This window comes from Physeter macrocephalus, chromosome 11, assembly GCF_002837175.3.
Source record: "Physeter macrocephalus isolate SW-GA chromosome 11, ASM283717v5, whole genome shotgun sequence".
NCBI classification, from domain to species: domain Eukaryota; kingdom Metazoa; phylum Chordata; class Mammalia; order Artiodactyla; family Physeteridae; genus Physeter; species Physeter macrocephalus.
Window position 1 is genome coordinate 136,829,232 of NC_041224.1, and position 22,978 is coordinate 136,852,209.

The following is a 22,978-nucleotide window of genomic DNA, read 5'->3' on the forward strand; positions in this document are numbered from 1 at the left end:
CCCCCGCTCGCCGCAACTAGAGAAAGCCCACGCACAGCAATGAAGACCCAATGCAGCCAAAAATAAATTTAAAAAATAAAATAAATAAACATTCCGTGAGGCCTTCCTTGGGGTCCCAAACCATCCCCCACAACTGACTACATTACAGCCACCTGTTATATGCTCTTTTAATCTGTACACATGTAAAAGTATATTAAAATCAAACTTAAATATTACTTTTAAAAGCCAGCTGGTACTATAAGGTTTATCCAGGGATCAAACATGCATGTCTACTTGACCACTGTAGCCCCCCACCCCAGGCAAATACTAGACACAAAATAGGCATTTAATAAGTATTTGTTAAATGACCACTGTTTCAAACATTTCTGATTAAAAACAACAACAAAACAGGCCCTGAAGAGTAAGGTGTATTTGGGTAGATGTCTCTGAAGAGTAAGGTGTATTTGAGTAGATGTATCACTGTAAAGACTACTTCAAAATTTTCTCGATATTACAAAATCAAAATTTTCTTACCTGACTTAATAGCTGGCATATCAGAGGAATTTACACTTTTGAAAAATGGGTTTTCTCCTACAGAATAATTAAGATAAAACAATACAAAGTAAACGGGGAGATAAAGTCATCTTCTGTAATCAACAATCAGACAGGAAAGATGTCTTGAAAAAGTATGGGTATTCAATTTCCCTCAGCCAAGTAAAAGGGGAGAAGTCACGCACATGACGCATCTCATCTTTAAACTGCCTTAAAAATGTTTTCTTACCATGTTTATGTATTTCTGGTTTTTCTTCTATATCATCAGCTTCTCCAGTATCCTCTGAATCTTCTTCAACTTGATTTCTGAGCCTTGGCTGACTCCACTCTGTAGGAGTATTACTATAACTAAAAGACAATGATATTATTCAATAAAGGGCTATAAAAAGACCAAGTCAATATTCAGGATGGTAAAACTCAAACATTTCTTACCCAGCATTCAACTTTTTTCTGAAATCCTCTTCTTCTTCTTCCTCTTCTTCAGCTTGGGTGGCTGCCGATTCTGCTGCTTTCTCTACAGCCAGTTCACTAAGTCTCTGGGCCAATAATAATCTCCGAGAACGAGAAGCATATTTAATGGCTAAATTCACAGCATTTTGAGTCATTAGATCAGCAAGTTCCACACAACGAAATTCCCGCTCCAGTTTACAAGAAAGCTAAAGGAAAAAAAGGGGGGGGAAAAAGTCATATTATGTTGAGTAAAACTTTTTAAAAATAAAAGAATGATACTACTAGTAGAACTGAGAAAAGTTTTCTAGATATTGTATCCCTGATTCTAAGAGGCACATTTTACACATTTTAACATCTCTCTCTGAAGTTGAGAAGCATCTGACAATTGATGGTGAGTCAGTTTAATTGGCAGCATTTCTTTCTGTCTTAGTGACTTAAATAAGTAAAATAATGGTGCATTTTACAATCAACAATGAAATATGACATATCATTTCAAGTTATTGATCACAAGGAGAGTAAGAGATTTATTTAAAAATTCAAAAATGGTTCCCCTAAATTTGTTTTCCTGCCCATTCCACCACCTGCACTCACAAAACAGGGTAGCAAATTGAAAGAAAGAATAAATTGTAAATGATTTGTTATTACTTTGCCTAGAATTGGCACACAAATGCTACTAAGTGAATGTGGGTGGGCAAATAGATTTATCCATTAGCTTTTTAAGTATGATTGTCTATGATCTCTAACTACCAGAAACAGTTATACAACTTCCAAATTAGCAAACATCCTCCTTTTTCTTGCTCTATTTTTTATACTTACAATATAAAATGAAAAACATTCATTTATTATGACTTTTTCTTTTGGTATGAATTTTGACGACTCAAAGTAAGGCAACTGAAGTACAATGTGAGGAAAACTAATACTTGGAAGACTACTAAAGGTCTCATAATTCACAGAAGTATTACTTTGTTACTTAGACATGTCAAGTCTGATTCATCAGCACAGACACTTTAGATATTTACCTGCATGTCCTTCTCAAGTTTTCCAGAATCACTTATCTGTAAGCAGTACTTCTCAATCAGGGTGGTACTCTGCCTCAGAGGGCATTTGGAAATCAAAGTAGTATGGTTTTCCCAGTAATTAGGTGGAACTATGGGCATTTGCCTGGGGGCAGGAATGCTAAAGAACTAACAGGGTGCTACTAGCACCCTGCTGAGGAACACTGCACTCCAGCGGAAAAGCTCCTCTAAGACTAAATGGTAAATAAATCAAACATGTTTCCTTACATATGCTGTAGGAAATAAAATGGTTACTAGTTCATGTTGGTGTACAAATGGGACTTTGTGAATGGAACAAAACTTACTCTATAGTAAACTAATTAAATCTCTTTAATACTAAATGCAAGGCAGTGTTGCACAGAGGTGACAGTAGTGAATATCACCTTTTGGAGACAAGTTACAATAAGCTCTGTGGTCTCAGATATCACTTTTCCCTCAGCAGTTTTTTTCTTCAACTTTAAAATGGAAAGTCTGGGCCATTTACTCTCTTAGGAAATACTGAGGTGCACTATGTATCAGACAATACATCAGTGCCTGGCATACAGTAGTGAACAGGACATGGTCACTGCCCTCAAGGTGTTTACAGTCTAGTGCAAGAAGAGCACAGAAGAAATTACATTATACTCCTCCTCATAAGCCAACCTGGAATGAGGACACAAACTTATGAATCTTACGTTTCAAAAAGTTCTTTTATCTCTAAAGATAAATGTACTTAAATATCCAGGGGACCAAACCTGGTCACTGGCTACAGACAAACTTTTACCTAAGAGGATAACAAAAGGCAGGCATATCTAAAAGCCTGATCAAAGTTCTTAAGACTGCTCAGCCAGCAGACCTAAAAGTCTACACTCAAACTTTATTTGCTGCACATGATAAGAGCAGGAGCTAGAGCCAGTCCTCAAACTTTAAGCATCTGAATCACCTACAGGGCCTATTAAAACGCAGACCAGTCGGCAAAAACAAAAAAGGGAGGTAGCACCGGAAGAGTTTATTTCTTCCTATGATCTTAGATACAAGGCAATGTCTTAAATATTTTATCTGCAACGTGAACTGGGAAACAGAACTTTTAAGGAAGAAAAACACCACCAGATACAACTTAGGAATTCTAGGTTGTGGAACCTGGTGCTAATTCACATACCATTAAGAAATTCAACCTAGAGAAAAAAAATTAACTTTTCTTCCCCACTATACTTATTTTACTCACCGCAAGCATTTTCATTAAAAGTTCCTGTTGTTCTTTTATTGCTTGATTTTTAGTGCTCTCTTCATATTCATAACCATTTTTAGCTAAATAATCAAGGTGGTTGTGAAACATAACTGAACGCCAGTACTGTTCCTGTAAAAGTGGAAAAACTGCTCAGAGCCAACTATCAGCTGAATACCACGTGTTTAACCAAGTGTTAAACATTTATCATACAATACCAGTTTCTGAATAAAATATTTTCTGAAATATTCCTTTCTACAGCTTATTTTACAATTCTAATGTGACATGATGGCTTGACTTTATCTTCTATCCTTAAAAAAAAAAAAAAGGGAAATACAGTGACCCTTGAACAATGTAGCAGGTAGAGGTGCCTACTCTTTGTGTAGTTGAAAATCTGCATATAACTTACAGTCAGCCCTCCATATATATGCGGTTCCTCCATATCTGAGGTTCGGCATCCTCAGATTCAACCAATCTTGCATGGTGCTGTACTGTAGTATTTACCACTGAAAAAAACCCATGTATAAATGGACCCACACAGTTCAAACCCATGTTCTTCAAGGGTCAACTGTATATAGCATTTTAAAGTTTCCTAGCTATCATAACTGATGCTCAGAGAACTTGGTAAACTAGATTTTTATAAGCTGATTTGTCTCTTGTTTAGAATAACTAACTGCAAGATATCGAATGACTTTTGATGATGCAGGGCTAGGAGTAAGGTGAGGCAAGCCTGGCGCCTAAGGGTACAAAATTCATGGAGGCACGTCCTCTTAGGCACTTGTCCAAGCCCGAGAGTGAGCGCCTTACCCTAGTGAGGCCCTGACAGTCACACCCATTTACCTCTTAGACAAAGTCCCTGGAAGAGCCCTCCTCCCTCACAGCTACTGCTATTTCTTTAATTATAAAGTAATGAATACTCAACACTGGTCATCAGAATAATTTTAAATGTCTGTGTCACAGGCAGGGTATTATTAAACTCAGAGTGTCAAGGTAAGATTTGTGCATACCTCCATTTGTCCTTTCTCTGTGGCAGTCTGACAGTAAGGAAGCTTAAAGGATAATACAGCTACAGCAGGGCGTGGAAGGGTGGGAGGAAATCGAGAACCTTTGCAAGGAATACACCTGTCAGGAAAGAAACAGTCTCACCATAAAAACTTTCCAAAATATCATAAAAACTGCTACATTATAAATTTTCCAAAAGTTAGTAACTTGGAATAATATTATTCCAATAGCTGGCTTAATAATATACAAAAGATTCCTCTCTTTAAAAAGTACTTTAGGCCGGATTAAGTATCAAAATTATCCCTCCACGTACTTCAAGAACTTCAAAAATCCCTCCTCACATCAGCTTTATTAAATTAACAATCACTAAAAGTGAAATCAGCTCTTTTCAGATTTTCCTTAGCAAAATGCCCACTTCCAAAATACAGAAATTGTGCCATAAACACTTGTCATGGGATCCATGTTATAAAACAGATCGCCCTAAGATAAAATGCTGATAAAGCATATTCACTTTCATTCATCAGTTTGGAAATACTTGGTACTGTTGGTAGAAAGTGTCATATAAGACAAAAAGAGGGTGAAATGTCCAATAAGTGTTTATTATTAGATATTGGTGAGAGTGAAGCAGAAAATCCATTATCATTATAAAAAGGTTATACTGTATATCTGCTCTGCTAAATGAAGGGTTGCCTTATGTGGTAATAGTTCAGTTGGCAAGGACTTTTCTGACTAGAATACGTAAGGCACTCATATATGCCCACCAGGATGAGTACTAATGCAATTTATGAATTAAAAAGTATCCATTCATCAGAGTGATTTATATATGCAGAATACTTTTAATGTATGTACTCCAAATTATTTATAAGAAAAACATAATTGCACACTCTAAGTACTATAGATGAATTTTCTAATTTTCATAAAGTCATTTAAAAAACATAGACCCTTGTTCAATGCTTACTAACAGCCATCCGGTAATACAGCCTTTTAATCAGGGCTTTAAGTTATGACTTTCTTGAAGGAAAACACTAAGTAGAAATTAGGCCCTTAGGGCTTCCCTGGTGGCACAGTGGTTGAGAGTCTGCCTGACGATGCAAGAGACACGGGTTCGTGCCCCGGTCCGGGAAGATCCCACACGCTGCGGAGCGGCTGGGCCCGTGAGCCATGGCTGCTGAGCCTGCGCGTCCGGAGCCTGTGCTCCGCAACGGGAGAGGCCACAACAGTGAGAGGCCCGCGTACCGCAAAAAAAAAAAAAAAAAAAAAAAAAAAAAAGAAATTAGGCCCTTAGGTTTAAAATTTTTCATAAATATCTTCTAATATTATCAAATGTCCACTAGAATAGTTAAAAAATAAATAAGTGGCATTACCCAGGAATATTACATAGGCTCCCTTTCTATAAGATTTAAATACTCCCTTTCCTTCTTTTTGCGACAATAAAAACAAACATGTTTTTAGAGTTCCAATATTTTTTAACATAAATCCTCATTTATTTCTACCTCCTCCCCTTTTATGATTTCACATAAATCAGTGGTTTTCACCACAAAGTATGAGGTGGCAATGTGAATACTCAGCGTTTGAAAAACCTCTTGTAGCAATTCTGTTATGCACCTATTCACAAAACCATTTTAGTCATGCAAAACGGAAGACAGAACATGTGCATTCAGAAAGGACAAGTGCAATTACATATGCATATATGTACATTAACAAAACTAGGAGGAACATTGGGAGTAATCTTAATTGCCTTAACATTCTTTTTTCTATAAAGTGACTTAGACTCTCCTGTTTAAAAACATTTTACAACTCTAACACTTTATTTAGTCATAGTAAGCGATTATCATAAAGAAAAATTGATAGGGATTTTACTAATAGCTTTTCTAAAGCCACATTTACATCAAAGCAGAGCACCAATTCACATTTTTTATCCTTTTCTTAGCTTTAAAGACGAAGTAAAAAGACCTTTTCTCTGTTAGGTATCTCCTTCATGGAAGAAGAGGAAAAAACAAACTCATTTGACTGCTAATTTGATGGGTTTTGCCTACAACGAATGAGTTTCCTGGAAACTGTGGCTAAACCATTTGGAGGATAAAATGTGAAAAAATAAACCACAGTTTACTAAGGAGACAAAATTACTTCAATTCCTTTCCAAACACCACAAAATTTGTTCTCTTATATTAAAGAGTTGAAAAATATCAAACTGGAGAGAACTGGGGCCAATGTCCAGACTAAGTTTCTAAGAGTTAGTGAGTTTTGCTTGTCTTCTGTGTTGCATGGGACTCTTTTCAGTGTTCAAGGGGATTTAACTCTTTTAGAGCACTGACTCAGGAGTAGATTATGATTTTACCAGCCAACTCTTCCAGGCTGCTGGCCCAATTTATCTTCATGTAGCCTAGGACATGTAGTCAGTACTTTTAGCAAATGCTTGTTAAATGAACATAACTTGCAAAAAAAAGTCTGTTTTCAAATGCATTATATAACTCTTACGAGTTTTTAAAAACCAAAGAGAATGCCTGATATGAAGTGCCTGCATAAAATATCGTTAAATAAATATGTTCTAATATCAAAAAATAAAGCAGAATAAGGTAAAAAACAAAACTAAACTAAAGAGAAGAGGAACGTTGATGTTTGTAGAAAGCAAATTAGATTGTGGCACAAAAATTAGTAAACTCTCAGTTATATATTAACCAGTGGTGACAATTAAAAAAATCTTCAGAGGAAACCATAAAGACAATTTCTGCTAACCTGAAGTTCATTTCAAACAGAGGTAGGAAATCAGATACGCTACACATCAGTAACTAAAGGCAGGTGTTTTGTACTGACTCAAATGAATTTTTTAAAAATTATTTTTAACAAAATGTATTTCCTCACCAAAAAGAAAGCATAAATACTGCTGGATCTGGGTTAGAAAATGTATTTTAAATGGAAAGATTATAGAAACAGATAATCATTAACCATGAAATACAAGGCTAAATGCCTTAAAGTAGTGACGGTAAGAAAACTACTGTTGTTATTAACAACTGACATTCAGTGAACACTCACTAAGGGCCAGGCACTGTTCTAAGTACTCCTACATCACTTCATCTTCACAGTAGTTCTGTGAGATGGGTACTAGCTTCATCCTGGTTTTAGAAATGAAGAAACAGAGGCACAGAGAGTCTAAATGTCATGGCCAGGGCTACACAGTGAGCATTTCAGCCAGGATACTGCAGCAGGCTCCAGCGCTGGACCATTATGAAATGCTGCCTTTCCAGAGGAGCAAGTGGTTTGCTATCTTTACCACGAACACTGAGAGCAAACGGAAGCGTTAGAGATTTAAATAAACATAAGAATGAATTTCTTGATAGCAAGGATAATTAAGTCTCATTAAACACAGCAGCAGGCTACTAAAGATGGTTGTACAGTTTTCTTCCCTGGGCTTTCACGGACCTCTCTATCAACAGGAAGGAAATTAATCATCCTCTACATGTGTCTAAATGTAAGCAAAGCTGGTATGAGAAGCACAGTAGGCCATACTGAGAAATGTAGCTTCCAGTCTTTGAAAAACATTCTTATTCAAGTTGATTCTTCCAGAATAAAGCCAGGAAAAAATGAAATACATTCTGATCAATTTATCATGGTATATACAAGTACATACATTTTTCAGCATTATCTTCTCACTGTTTCAAATGTCAGCTGTATGAGATTCCCCTCAGTAATTCAATTATTCCCCTAGAATAAGCCAGTCCTTAAGGGATAAGTTTATTCTTTCAATCTATTTATCAACTCAACATCCACTGTTCCTGTATTTCAACAGAGAAAATATAGGAACTTTTTTGCTACTAACTAGCTGTGTGATCCCAAGTTACTTAATCTTTTTGGGCCTCAGTTTTCTCACCTGTAAAAATTGGGGAAAAGGACCAGGAGTAAAGGCAGAGCACAGGAACTAGACCAAAAGAAACTGGTGGTTCTCATTTTTTTATCTCTGTAGGGCTGCTGAGCTATTGCAAAGTGACCATGCATTCACATGGGCACCATGAACTGTCTGCAGAATGAATAAAAGAATTTCCACTTTATGTACTAGAATTTTCACATGCATGTACATGATGTAACTTATAATACAAATTTATGTTCAAATATAATCTTTAGGTCTATAGAAACTTCCTGCTATTATGGATTTTCTCTATCAACTGATACTGTACAAGCTGCTATCATTTGTAGGTCATGAAATGCTTTAACATTTAAAAGAACTCTTATGCTTAAAAATGTCAGGAGCCACTGGCCTAGACAATTTCTAAAATCCTTCCAAGTCTAAAAACTGTAATTTAGAGTCCATTATTTTTTTATCCCATGTTGAAAATTTTTAAAAATTAATTAATTTATTTATTTTTGGCTGCGTTGGGTCTTCATTACTGCACGTGGGCTTCCTCTAGTTGTGGCAAGTGGGAGCTACTCTTTGTTGTGGTGCACGGGCTTTCCATTGCGGTGGCTTCTCCTGCTACGGAGCACGGGCTCTAGGCGTGCAGGCTTCAGTAGTTGTGGCTCAAGGGCTTCAGAGCGCAGGCTCAGTAGTTGTGGCACATGGGCTTAGTTGCTCCGTGGCATGTGGGATCTTCCCGGACCAGGGCTTGAACCCATGTCCCCTGCACTGGCAGGCGGATTCTTAACCACTGAGCCACCAGGGAAGCCCTCCCATGTTGAATTTAAGTTAAATGTTACCAGCTGTAATTATCATGTCTTTTAATGAGAGTTAAAACTCTTCACAGATCTTAACTATAAAGCAAGTAAGAAAAAAAAGCCAGCTGTACAAATTATTAGGGGGTATAAAAATTGAACTTGATAAAATAGTTTTAATATTAAATAAAAAACCAAAATTATTCATTGCAAATGAATAACTTCACATACTTCCTTAAGATAATGATATTAACAAACAAAATGAATTATCTTACTTGAATAAACATTAGATGGAACAGTAAAAATCCTTCTAGGTTCAAAACTAAATCTCTGATTAAGATAAAATATGAATTCTTTCATTCAAGTTACTAAAAAACTTGATTCCTGGAAACAGACATGTAAAAAAATCCCTGAGAACAACCTACACTCTAAGAACTGTTAGAAACAGTTAACTAGGGACTTCCCCGGTGGCGCAGCGGTTAAGAATCTGCCTGCTAATGCAGGGGACACAGGTTCCAGTCCTGGTCCGGGAAGATCCCACATGCTGCAGAGCAACTAAGCCCGTGCACCACAACTGCTGAGCCTGTGCTCTAGAACCCGCGAGCCACAACTTCTGAAGCCCGAGTGCCTAGAGCCCGTGCTCCGCAACAAGAGAAGCCACCACAATGAGAAGCCCGTGCACTGCAACGAAGAGTAGCCCCTGCTCGCCCCAACTAGAGAAAGCCCAAGTGCAGCAACAGAGACCCAATGCAGCCAAAACTTAATTAATTAGAATTTTTTAAAAGTTTAATAAATTCCTTCTGATACTAAATATGCCAATAATGGACTATCTGGAGACTGAAAACATACTACATACAGAAATAATAGCCAGCAATTCCTCTATGATTTTCTACTAAGTTCAATTTCACATTCTTTAAGAAGAATATGTCTTCTCAAACATCCATACTGCCAACCAATGCCTTCAAAAATACCCTCTATCTTGCTTCAAAATCTGCCACCAAAACAGAAGGCATCAGACAAGAATTCCTGTCACCTTTCATCCACTAAATCTATCTGCATTTGCACCTATCTTCTTCTCTCTCATTACACCTGATAAAATATCTTTAAAAAAATCATGTATATATACCACATCTTCTTTATCCATTCAGCAGTCGATGGACACTTAGGTTGTTTCCATAACTTGACAACTGTAAATAATGCTGCTACGAACACTGGGATGCATGAATCTTCTCCACTTAGTGTTTTTGGTTTTCTTCAGATATATACCCAGCAGTGGAATTTCTGGGTCATTTCTGGGTTTATTTTTACCTTTTTAAGAAACTTCCATACTGTTCTTCACAGTTGCTGTACCAATTTACATTCCCACCAACAGTATATGTGGGTTCCCTTTTCTCCACACCCTTGCTAACATTTATTATATGTGTTCTTTTCCATGGATTATACTTCAAATAGCAAGTACTAGTTTTTCAGCAGGATAAATCCTAAAGACAGATTCACTGGGTCAAAGGGCATATGCATTTCTAATTCTGATAGTTCTTGACAAATTGCCTTCCACAGGGACTGTGACCAAATTACACTCCCGTCAGCAATACATAAACGTGGTTATTTCCCCACAGCCTCACCAGCTAAGAGTGTTATCAAATTTTCAGATTTTTCTACTTTAATAGGTACAAAGAGAAATCTCTTTTTAGTTCTGATTTGTGTTTAATCTTACTTCACGTGCCATCAATCATCTTTTCATATATTTGAAAGCCATTTTAATTTCCCTTTCTGATTACTGCTTCTTGAAATAGTCTCCACTTAAAGTTTCTATGACATGACCCTCTTCAGGCGATTTTTCTCTTAATTGCTTAGCTAATCTTCCTTTTTCTCATACAAAAGCTTCTACTCCAATAACTAGTCTCTAAATGCTGGAATTTCTTTGGGGTTGGACTGATAGCTTTTGTCTCTTTCTTCTCATTTATTACTATAACTTTATATACCTTCTATAATCTGATGATTCCCAAATGTATATAACCAGCCAAAATTTCTGAGTTTGAATCATTTATTCCAATACCTTCCTTTTTTTTTCTTTTTAAAGTTAAGCATTTTCTCTTTCTTTTTTAAAAAAATTAATTTATTTATTTTTAGCCGTTTTGGGTCTTCGTTGCTGCGAGCGGGCTTTTCTCTGGTTGCAGTGAGCAGGGGCTACTCTTCGTTGTGGTGCACAGGCTTCTCATTGCGGAGGCTTCTCTTGTTGCGGAGCATGGGCTCTAGGTGCGTGGGCTTCAGTAGTTGTGGCATGCAGGCTCAATAGTTGTAGCTGGCGGGCTCTAGAGCGCAGGCTCAGTAGTTGTGGCGCATGGGCTTAGTTGCTCTGTGGCATGTGGGATCTTCCCAGATCAGGGCCCAAACCCATGTCTCCTGCATTGGCAGGCGGATTCTTAACCACTGCGTCACCAGGGAAGCCCCCAATACCTTCTTGATATCTTCCTTTGAATATTGTGCAGGCTTGACACACCCAAGAGAGTATTCATTTTTATCTTCCTTATTTCTATAAATGGTACAACTATTTATCAAGTAGCTTTAACTAGAAATGTAGGTGTCATTGATTCTTCTCTCATTCCCAACCCCCAAACTACCAGCAAATCCTGTTTCTATCTTGAATCTGCTTCTCTTCATTTCCACTGCCCCACACTAGTTCCAGCCTACTCTGAATGATAGAGTAAGTCCTAATCCTTGTGACAACTAAAAACAATACCCCACATTTCCAAACATCCCCAGAAGAGTGGAAAAACCCCTGGTTGAAAAATTGGTCTCCCTGCTTCCAGTCCTACCCTTGCCAATCCATTTACCACATATATTTTTCTTTTTATAGTATAAATCAGATTATATCATTCCCCTGGATAAAACCCTTGAATGACTTCTTGTTATACTTCAAAGAAAATCCAAACTTCTCTGTCATGGCCTATAATGCAGCCTATGTCTAACTTACTAATACCAACTTGGATTTATGTTCCCTGCTACCCCTTGCTTCTTTGTACTCCAGCCATGTTTACATCCTTTTAATTCCTCAAACACACCAAGTTCTTTCTGACCTCACAGCCTTTGTACATGCCGTTTACTCTTCATGGATTGCTTTTCAACCCATTCTTCCATAACAGACCCACTGGCCTCCAGGTCTCATTCTAAATACTACCTCCATTAAGAGTCTTCTATGACTGGGACTTCCCTGGTGGTGTAGTGGTTAAGAATCCGCCTGCCAATGCAGGGAACACAGGTTCGAGCCCTGGTCCAGGAAGATCTCGCATGCTACGGAGCAACTAAGCCCGTGCGCTACAACTACTGAGCCTGCGCTCTAGAGCCAGCGAACCACAACTACTGAGCCATGTGCCACAACTACTGAGCCCGCAAGCCTAGAGCCTATGCACCACAACAAAGTGTAGCCCCCACTTACTACAACTAGAGAAAGCTCGTGTGCAGCAACGAAGACTCAATGCAGCCAAAAATAACTAAATAAATACATAAATTTATTTTTTTAAAAAAAAAGAATCTTCTATGACCATACTATATAGAAAATGCTCTTCTGTTATTCTTCATCATGGGTCTGCTCAGATTAATGGGTAGTATTTATTCTAAGTAGTAATTAATATTTAGTTGTTTCTGTTATCTGTCTCCCCAGTCAGACTATAAGTTCCATGAAAGCAGAGACTTCTTTGTTCACCAAGTATCTGTACAATGTCACGGACAGTCTTTTAGACCAAGAAGATATCTGGTGTCAAAAAAGAGGTAAATACTCAACACAATACTGAATAGAGACTATATGTACTGAGAATTCTACACTTGCAATAAACTACTAAATTTCTACTAGCCCACTCCCCTATAACAATAATTAAGCTAAAAATCTCAAAAAGCAACTAAATTATATATTCAACACAGGTTCGAGCCCTGGTCCAGGAAGATCTCGCATGCTACGGAGCAACTAAGCCCGTGCGTATAACTACTGAGCCTGCGCTCTAGAGCCAGCGAACCACAACTACTGAGCCATGTGCCACAACTACTGAGCCCGCAAGCCTAGAGCCTATGCACCACAACAAAGTGTAGCCCCCACTTACTACAACTAGAGAAAGCTCGTGTGCAGCAACGAAGACTCAATGCAGCCAAAAATAACTAAATAAATACATAAATTTATTTTTTTAAAAAAAAAGAATCTTCTATGACCATACTATATAGAAAATGCTCTTCTGTTATTCTTCATCATGGGTCTGCTCAGATTAATGGGTAGTATTTATTCTAAGTAGTAATTAATATTTAGTTGTTTCTGTTATCTGTCTCCCCAGTCAGACTATAAGTTCCATGAAAGCAGAGACTTCTTTGTTCACCAAGTATCTGTACAATGTCACGGACAGTCTTTTAGACCAAGAAGATATCTGGTGTCAAAAAAGAGGTAAATACTCAACACAATACTGAATAGAGACTATATGTACTGAGAATTCTACACTTGCAATAAACTACTAAATTTCTACTAGCCCACTCCCCTATAACAATAATTAAGCTAAAAATCTCAAAAAGCAACTAAATTATATATTCAATTCTAAATCAAAGTTTAAAATAAAAGGCTATAATAAAAGATGAAATGTGATGTTTACCCAAAACTCCCCTCCCTATCTGGCTGAAATAATGCTAGTCACACTAATAAACTTGTTTTCTTTTCTTTTTTTTAGGCCATGCACCTCGGCTTGCGGGATCTTAGTTCTCCGACCAGGGATTAAAACCATGCCCCCTGCAGTGGAAGCGCAGAGTCCTAACCACTGGACCTCCAGGGAATTCCCTCAGTTTCTATTTTGCTCAACAGGTTCCAAGTCAAGCAATTGGTTGAAAACTTCAAAGTGAATGTAAACAAATTCCTAATTTAATGAATATGGAAAGCAAGTAAATGAGCTAAGGTTAAAGATTTTAAAAATACCTTTAAACATAAGCATAATAAAGAATTTCAAAGTACTTTTTAAAAAGAGTCAACTAAGCATTTTCTAATAGCCCACCTCAGTTGCTGGGGATTTTCATGGATACCAACCACCCAGTAGTGATCAGATTTTCCTTTGCAGTGTTCTCTTGTGTTACATACAGGAGTCCATGTATGACCAAGTCCTCTGTTAAGCATTCGAACAATGCCTTCTGAATCCACATAAAATGGGGTACCTATATACCAACAGAAAAATAAATCACCTGGAAACATAGCTATGTATTTGTTAAATAAATCCTTTTTCAAATACACACACCAATCAATCAACTTTCAATTCAAAAGCAAAACAAAAAACAAAAAAAACCAACCAAACAAAAAAAACCCTCCCCAAAACCCAAAAGGCAAATAATCCAAGATTATTTCCCATAAAATGTCACTAACCACATAGAGTAAGACCAACTGAATCAAAGGGAAAAAAAAATTGCATCTGATGTGACTAAAATTTATCCAAAAACAAGAGGAAAAAAAACCCTGATCAATTCAGTGAAAACTATGCCACCTGCTGGAATACAGCATACAGCAGTTTTTTAAAGCCAATTTCAGTAAAGAAGTTAAAATTGCATCTGAAGTTTCCTTGGTCAAGAGAGACTTGGAAAAATGAGGAGAACCTAATACAAGGTGATGATGTAGAGAAATCTGTCTTTAGTACCCTTCTTCCTCCCCCTCTCTTGGCCTTGTCACTGTTCTGTTCCCCAACAGTTCTCCACTGTTCTGCTCCTAGACTTACCTAGGTGGAGATAGGAAACAAGTAAGCATCCCTGTTTCCCACCTACTCTGCTCCCATTTCAGGAAGTACATGTCCCTAATTATCCTTTTTTTATCTGTGACTTCACACCCCTCTTACTCTGCAAACAGCAGTTTCCTCAGGGTCTAGATCTGATAGGTAACTGGGAGAAAAAAATAAAGCTATATGAATGGAAGTTATTAATGGTCACATTATTAAAGCATAAATGACTAATAATATCCCAATAGAAAACACATCCAGAAATGGTTGGGTTTTTTTAAAGACAAACTGGAGTTTCCAATGATGTAATTAAAGGGCATGAATCTCCAATAACAGAAATATTTAAGCCAGAAGACAGGGTTAACAAGTGCCTTAAAATAAGGTACTCCTCAGTGTCCTTCAAATCATGTCATAACCCACTATTGAGTCTACAACAGCACACTGTTCAATAGAAATATCATGTGGGCCACAAATGTAATTTTTAATTTCCTCCTGCCACATGACAAAAGGGGAAAAAAAGTGAAGTTAATTTTATAATATATTTTATTAAATCCAATATATCCAAAATATTATCATTTTAACATGTAATCAATGTAAAAGAATTATTGAAATTTTTTACACTTTTATTTCATACTAAGCCTTCAAAATCTGGAGAGTATTTTATACTTATAGCACATCTCAACTCAAATTAGCCACTTTTCAAGTGCTCTATATATAGCCACATGTGGTTAGTGGTTACTATAGTGGAAATCAGTAGAAAATTCCTGATTTTCACATAGAATCTGCTAAAAAAGCCAAAACTTGAACACTGATTTGTATCTCCTTCTTGCTAGCTAATAAACTTTCAGAAAAATTTATTTCCCTCTTTGTAAGTTTTCTAATCAGAATTCTGATGAAGAAGAGATCTTGTACATAAAACAGTGGCTACCTCACCTGGAAATTCCAGTTTCCAGTTCTGCCAATATATTAAAATAAATAAGTTTAAACATAAAACATAGACAATTTATCTTTAAGCAAATTAATTAGGAATAAATAATGAAGTAATTTTCTTCTTGAAAAATGACTTTAATATAAATGAATTTATCTTGCCTTCAGCTGAAAAGCCAACCCATACAAGGTAGGATTTCCTTGTAAGTGGAAGAGGATCACCATGTAAAATTTGCTTTTTCTTTTTCCCCAGCTCTAGCAGTTGAACTCCAAGGCACTGATCCCCATCAAATCCTGTACCTAGTGAGAAAATGTAAATATAAATCAGGTATCAAAGGTTATTTAGCTATGATGTAGTTTAAATTATTTTCTCTGAATTGAATTTTATTTTGTGATAAATTCCTAAATTAGCAGTACTTTTTATAGATAATCCACTTACTTGAGGCACCATTCAGGGATTAGAAGCAGAATAGTATGTTACATGGACTATTTATATAAAGTGTTTATAAGTGGTAATTCATTCACTCAAGAAGTATTTAAAAAGAGCTTACTTTGTACCAGGTACTGAGGCTACAATGGTAAACAAGACAAAGTCAGTGTTCTCATGAAACTCATATTCAGGTAGGAGAGGAAAAACTAATTTAAAAAGAAAATATTAAGTGTCATTATCAAAGATTAAAATACTAATGTGATACAGAGTGTCAGACCGAGTGGCTACTTTAGATTGGACAGACAAAAGTGGCCTTTTGAGAAAGTGAAATTTAAACTGAGATATGATTTGCAAGTTGGAGTCAGCCATCCAAACGATAGGGGGAGGAGTACTACAGGAGACAGGGAAAAGCTAATGAAAAGGGCCTAAGTTGGGAACAAGCTTGGTGAGTTTGAAGAACACAAAGAAGCCAGTAGGGCCAGAACCAGTAACAAGAAAAAAAGTGGTAAGAGATGAGGTTGAAGAGGCAGGCAAAGGTCAGATCATGTAGGACTTTGCCACCTGGATAACAAGTTTGATTTTTATTCTAAAGCAATAGGAAGACATCAGAGGATTCTGAGCAGAAGAGGGAAGTGATTCGATTTATGTTTTTAAAAAAATCACCTAGGCTGCTATGTGGAGAATGGATTGTGGCAGGCAAGAATTGAAGCTGAAAAGCTAGTTAGGAGGTTATTCCAACAGTCCAAGAAATGATGCCTGGGTTGCACTGGGGTTTTAGTGGAGATAAAAAGAGACAGACGTGCAATGTGTTGTGTGAACTGACATGATAATGACTTTGCTGACAGAGTGATGTGGGGACGTGAGGGAAAGAAAGGATAACTCTTAACATTTCTGGCTTGAGTAGCTAGATTGATAGTATGCCGTTTACTGAAATGGAAAAACTAAGAAGGAAGTTTGGAGGGAAAAAGAAAGGTCAGAGGCTTTATTGTGACCAAGTTAAGTATGAGATAAATATCAAAACTCTAGGGCTTCCCTGGTGGCGCAGTGGTTGCGCGTCCGCCTGCCGATGCAGGAGAACCGGGTTCGCGCCCTGGTCTGGGAGGATCCCACATGCCGCGGAGCGGCTGGGCCCGTGAGCCATGGCCGCTGAGGCTGCGTGTCCGGGACCCTGTCCCCCAAAAGGGAGAGGCCACAACAGAGGGAGGCCGCATACCACAAAAAAAAAAAAAAAAACTCTACATAGAGATTTCAAATCGGCAATTGGATATGTAAGTCTGGAGACACAAGGAGGGGGTAGGGCTGGTGATATTAATTTAGAAGTCATGAACATATAGATGTATTAAAGCCATGGGTGTTAATGAGATACCCCAAAGTAGTTTCTCAAACTGCATTTTTTGACCTGTGAGTCATGAAATCAATCCAGAGTTACAAACAGAATTTAAAGAAAAATGAAATCAAAGAGTAAATATTGTCCATGAGACTTTCATTCTAGTTATATCTGCAGGTATGTATAGAATAGCAACATAGAATATATTTCTCACTAGGGCTAAGCAGTCGAAAGACTAATAGCTCCTGACCTAGTGAAAGGAAGAGAAGGGGGCTGTGACTGTGCCCTGGAGTACTCCAGCTAAGAGGGGGGAATAGGAATAGGAGCCAGCAAAGGAGCTGAAAGAGTTATCAGCTCCTAAGGAAAACAAATGGGAGAGTGACGTCACAGAAGCCAAGAGAAGAAAGTATTTCTGGTGGAATTATTTAAATAAATAAGCATAAAAAGATCATCGGTAACCTTAATAAAACCAGTCTTAGCACAGCGATGGGGACTGAAGGCAGGATATGAAGTGAGGAAAAGGAGGCAACAACTTTTTAAGTCACATTCAAAGTTGCTTTGGTCCTTCACACAAGGAGTTAGTTTATTTTTTGAGGCATTTAAACTCTGATAATTCTTATAAGATATAGATATGGAAGCAATTAACCCAACTCTACCTTAGAATTCTTTCTATAGTACAGTTTTTCTATAAATAAAATGTTTTCATTTTCATTGTTATTAGTGAATACAACAAAATTCTGTACAAAAATTATACTGATTCAAATACTAAAATAAATGCAAAAGGAGATACAATCCAAAACAGAGAGAAAAAAAGCTTAAGTAATTTCCATTTTACTTCAGGTCATGGTAAAACTATAAAATAGTAGAAAAAATCTACCTCTGTGATAAACAATGACAAGCTGTTCTCCATGTCCTGCCACTGACACAACAGGCCCAGGGAGACTGAAGACCTCTTTCTGAACACCTCCAATGGTAAACAAGCGAAGGAGCAAGGCACTAGTGGCAGCAGCAGCCCATCCCTGACCAAGACATATGGTTTCAATATTTTCATTCTGAGGCATGTCTACTATCCACTCTTTGCTTGAATCCCATGAACTAAAGTGCAGGCAGTGAAGCTTGCTAAAAATTAAAACAAGACAGAAACAATCAAACTTTCACATTTGATATTTTATACATATATATATAACTAATCATTACATCCAGTAACAATCAAATAGTTTATTTTTCTATTACACACAAATAATACAAAAATGGCTTTAAGAAAGTAATTATGAAATATCCTTAATATGAACTATGTTAAAACCATTAATAGTCATGTTACTGAAAAATATTTAAAGATACAGGAAAATGCTCACAATATAATGTTAAATGAAAAAAAGCAGGATAAAATCAGTAGAGTGTGATCCTAGGCTGCAAATACACACAAAAATCACAACCAAATTTTTAAAAAGGAAGGAAGCATCAAAATGTTAGGCAAGAGTCCTCTCATTGCAAAAAAAAAAAGAAAAAAAAAATTCATAATCCCACCAGCAAGATTACCAACCACTGCTAACAATCTGATTTGTGTTTCCAGTCATTTTGCTTTGCATATTTACATACATGCAAGTTATTATGAAACTTAAGCTTCAAAACGTAGATACCGTAGTATTTAGAATCAGAGGCAGTACTGACTTCCTAAACAGTAATTTTAAATTCAAATTTAAAATAAAGGGAGATGAGGGACTTCCTTGGTGGTCCAGTGGGTAAGACTCCGTGCTCCCAAAGCAGGGGGCTCGGGTTCCATCCCTGGTTGGGTAACTAGATCCGGCATGCATGCCACAACTAAGAAGTCCGCGTGCTGCAACTAAAAGATCCCGCATGCCGCAAGGAAGACCCAGTGCAGCCAAAATAAATAAATAAATAAAAATAAAATAAAGGGGGATGGGAATTCCCTGGCGGTCCAGTGGTTAAGATTCTGCGTTTTCACTACCGAGGATGCGGGTCAATCCCTGGTCAGGGAACTAAGATCCCTGAGCCACACAGCTCAGCTGGAAAAAAAAAAAGGGGGGGGGGTGTGGACCTAGACATTGTCATGTTAATTGAAGTAAATCAGAAAGAGAAAGACAAATATCATATGATATCACTTATATGTGGAATCTAAAGTACGACACAAATGAACATATCCAAGAAACAGAAACAGACTCACAGACATAGAGAACAGACTTGTGGTTGCCAAGCGGGAGGGTGGGTGGGGGAGGGAAGGATTGGGAGTTTGGGATTAGCACATGCAAACTAGAATATATAGGATGGATAAACAACAAGGTCCTACTGTATAGCAGAGGGACTTATATTCAATATCCAGTGATAAACCATAATGGAAAAGAATATGAAAAAGAATATATATAACTGAATCACTTCGCTGTACAGCAGTAATTAACACAATATTGTAAATCAACTACACTTCAATAAAATATTTTAAAAATAAAATAAAATAAATAAAAGGATAACGTTGTATATGACTCTGAAATAATATATCTAGGAAAACAAAGAGAAGAACAATCATCAGGAAATCATAACAATCTTAACATCCGAAATCAAAATAGCACATGGAGCCAAGGGGGAAGGGGGATGTGGGGGGATGGATTGGGAGTCTGGGTTAGTAGATGCAAACTATTATACACAGAATTGGATAAACACTGAGGTCCAACTGTATAGCACAGGAAACTATATTCAATATCCTGTGATAAACCATAATGGAAAAGAATATAAAAAAGAATGTATACATATGTATAGCTAAATCACTTTGCTATACAGCAGAAACTAATATAACATTGTAAAACAACTCTACTTCAATTTAAAAAAATTGCCATGGGGGCTTCCCTGGTGGCGCAGTGGTTGAGAATCCGCCTGTCGATGCAGGGGACACGGGTTCATGCCCCGGTCTGGGAGGATCCCACATGCCGCGGAGCGGCTGGGCCTGTGAACCATGGCCGCTGAGCCTGTGCGTCTGGAGCCTGTGCTCCGCAACGGGAGAGGCCACAACAGTGAGAGGCCCGCATACCACAAATAAATAAATAAATAAATAAATTGCCATGGAAATAAATGTTCTAATTATGTAAGATATTCTGAGTTAGAGACACTTAGTCAACAGTGATTATTTTAGTAAACTGATTTAATTCAATAATAAAGTATTGAGTTGATTTTACAATGTGTAAATTAGGAAACCAATTAAAATATTAAAATGACCCAATTTGGTGTTTCTCAGGCTTTAATGCATACTCTATCACTGAAGATCTTGTTAAAATGCAGATTCTGACTCAGAAGGTCTGGGTTTGGGTCTGTGATTCTGTGTTTTCAACATGCTCCCACGTGACCCAAGACCCTAGTCTGTGGACCATAATTTGAGCAGCGAGGAACTAATGTATCCAGCCAGAAGGATTTTAATTTCAAATCACCTGGGATTTAGTAAAATCTATGATCAAGTGTATAAGCACTATGACCAGCTGAAAAAATTAACAGGGCAAGCTGGCTGAAATAACAAAGCTGAATAAAATATTTTTTCTTCTTTAAAAAAAATACAGATTCTGCATCCACTGCTTTTCCATCATAATTTTCTTGTCTCTATATCTACCTACCTACCTAGCAACCAACCAATATATCTAAGTTAAAGTCTAAAGTTTTTTAAGTTAAAAAGTCAAAATGACAAATAGTACTAATAACATTTTTAGAGTGTTTTTCCTTTTTTTTTTTTAAAGAGAAGTTTCAAATCTAATCTATAGTGACAAAACCCACATCAGTAGTTGTCCAAGGCTGGGATTAGATTAACTGTTAATTGTTAACAGTAGTTATATCTGAGAGTAGAATTCTGGGGGGGAATTTTCATTTTCGAAAAATTCTGTACTACTTAAGCTTGCTTGTTTACAATTAATCCGTGTATTACTCTTATGTAAGAAGGGGACAAATAAGCAAAAACAGACATATGTTCTGAGGTATTATGGGTGTGCTGCTATTTGTACTAAACTCTCCCTTCTGAAATTCCATACTATAAAAGATATAATTTTGTTTTTTGTCTTACAAACTTTTTGTACTGAATTTCAACATTTTAGTACAACAGTTCAACAGTAACAAATTCTTCCTAATAATCTTGAATTTACCTTGCTAGTTCATCAGTGCTTTCACATGCCAACAAAACAGCTTCATGGGAAAGATCTGCTACTGTATAATTCAAAGTGTTTGATAAGTGTGTTGCATGGTGTATGGAGGTATCATGGAACTCCACATCTATGGCATTGTCTTGCTCATCATTATAGCAGCGAATAATTCCAATAGAGTTCCACACCTACAAACATGTAAGGTTAAATACAAGTCTGAGAAAGAGTAAAGTTCTTAGAATCTATAGACTAAAATAGTACAAATTAACAAATAATGTAGTCTGTATCAGGGATTAAGTTATGGGAGCAACCACAGCTTACTTACCTCTAAATAGTTTCAGGTAACAGTAGTAACATTGGAGCAACAATTACTAATTATTCTTTTCCTCATGAGAAGAAGGTACATATATATTTATTAGCAAATGGAATATTTTACCTAATATTTTTAAAAATTATATTACTGTCTTAAAAAAATACTTTAAATTCACCTTTAGACAACTGAACCATTAAATTCCTCAAACAAAACATTTCAAAAATGTATTTACTTACAAATATGACTGCATATTTCTTTTGGTCCAACTAACTGGTTTATAGTTATGGCATAAATATATACATTTAAAGGCAGCATAGGACTTCCCTCGTGGCTCAGTGGTTAAGAATCCGCCTGCCAATGCAGGGGACACGGGTTCGAGCCCTGGTCTGGGAAGATCTCACGTGCCACGGAGCAACTAAGCCCGTGTGCCACAACTACTGAGCCTGCACTCTAGAGCCTGCAAGCCACAACTACTGAGCCCACGTGCCACAACTACTGAAGCCCACGTGCCCTAAAGCCTGTGTACTGCAACTACTGAGCCCACGCGTGGCAACTACTGAAGCCCACGTGCTCTAGGGCTCATGTGCTGCAACTACTGAGCCCGCATGCCTAGAGCCTGTGCTCTGCAACAAGAGAAGCCACCGCAGTGAGAAGCCCGCGTACCGCAACAAAAGAGTAGCCCCCGCTCGCTGCATCTAGAGAGCCTGCTCGCAGCAGCGAAGACCCAACACAGCCAAAACTAAATAAAAATAATTAATTAAACACACACACACACAAAAAACAGGAATAAAAAAAAAAGCAGCATAAATTGATACCGTTTGGAAAACTTGTCTTCCACTCATGTACACTACAGGCTCACACTAGGCAGGGTAGGCCCTAGTGTTTCCTTTCCCCTACCACAAATACAACTGTAAAGTACCTGACAATATTAGAAAAATTAAGATCTATTACTTGATGATGATTACTGACAGCAATAAAAAGGTTGTTTTTTTTTAAAATAAAACATCACCTTTAATATTTATCTACAAATTTATGCCAGGACCATACCATTTAAAAAGGACAACTGTCAAAGTCCTCAGTGGAAAACCTCAAATAATCAACAAATAAAAATATTAAACTTTTTTAGCTCTCAAACTTAAGACAAAAAGTTAATATAGGGCTTCCCTGGTGGCACAGTGGTTGAGAGTCCGCCTGCCGATGCAGGGGACACGGGTTCATGCCCCGGTCCGGGAAGATCCC

General features: G+C 37.2%; 1 protein-coding gene across 1 annotated transcript in view; it reads right to left on the reverse strand.

Moving 5' to 3' along the window:
• WDHD1 (WD repeat and HMG-box DNA binding protein 1) overlaps positions 1-22,978 on the reverse strand; it is a 63,147-nt gene that overhangs the window by 8,492 nt on the left and 31,677 nt on the right. Inside the window, exons 13-21 of the mRNA XM_007116160.4 lie at positions 21,430-21,614; positions 18,174-18,415; positions 15,702-15,839; positions 13,908-14,064; positions 4,248-4,362; positions 3,241-3,372; positions 964-1,187; positions 761-879; positions 514-570 (exon numbers count right to left, since the gene is read on the reverse strand). Of these exons, the coding sequence (XP_007116222.2) occupies positions 514-570; positions 761-879; positions 964-1,187; positions 3,241-3,372; positions 4,248-4,362; positions 13,908-14,064; positions 15,702-15,839; positions 18,174-18,415; positions 21,430-21,614 (1,369 nt within the window). The remainder of the gene's footprint in view (positions 1-513; positions 571-760; positions 880-963; positions 1,188-3,240; positions 3,373-4,247; positions 4,363-13,907; positions 14,065-15,701; positions 15,840-18,173; positions 18,416-21,429; positions 21,615-22,978) is intronic.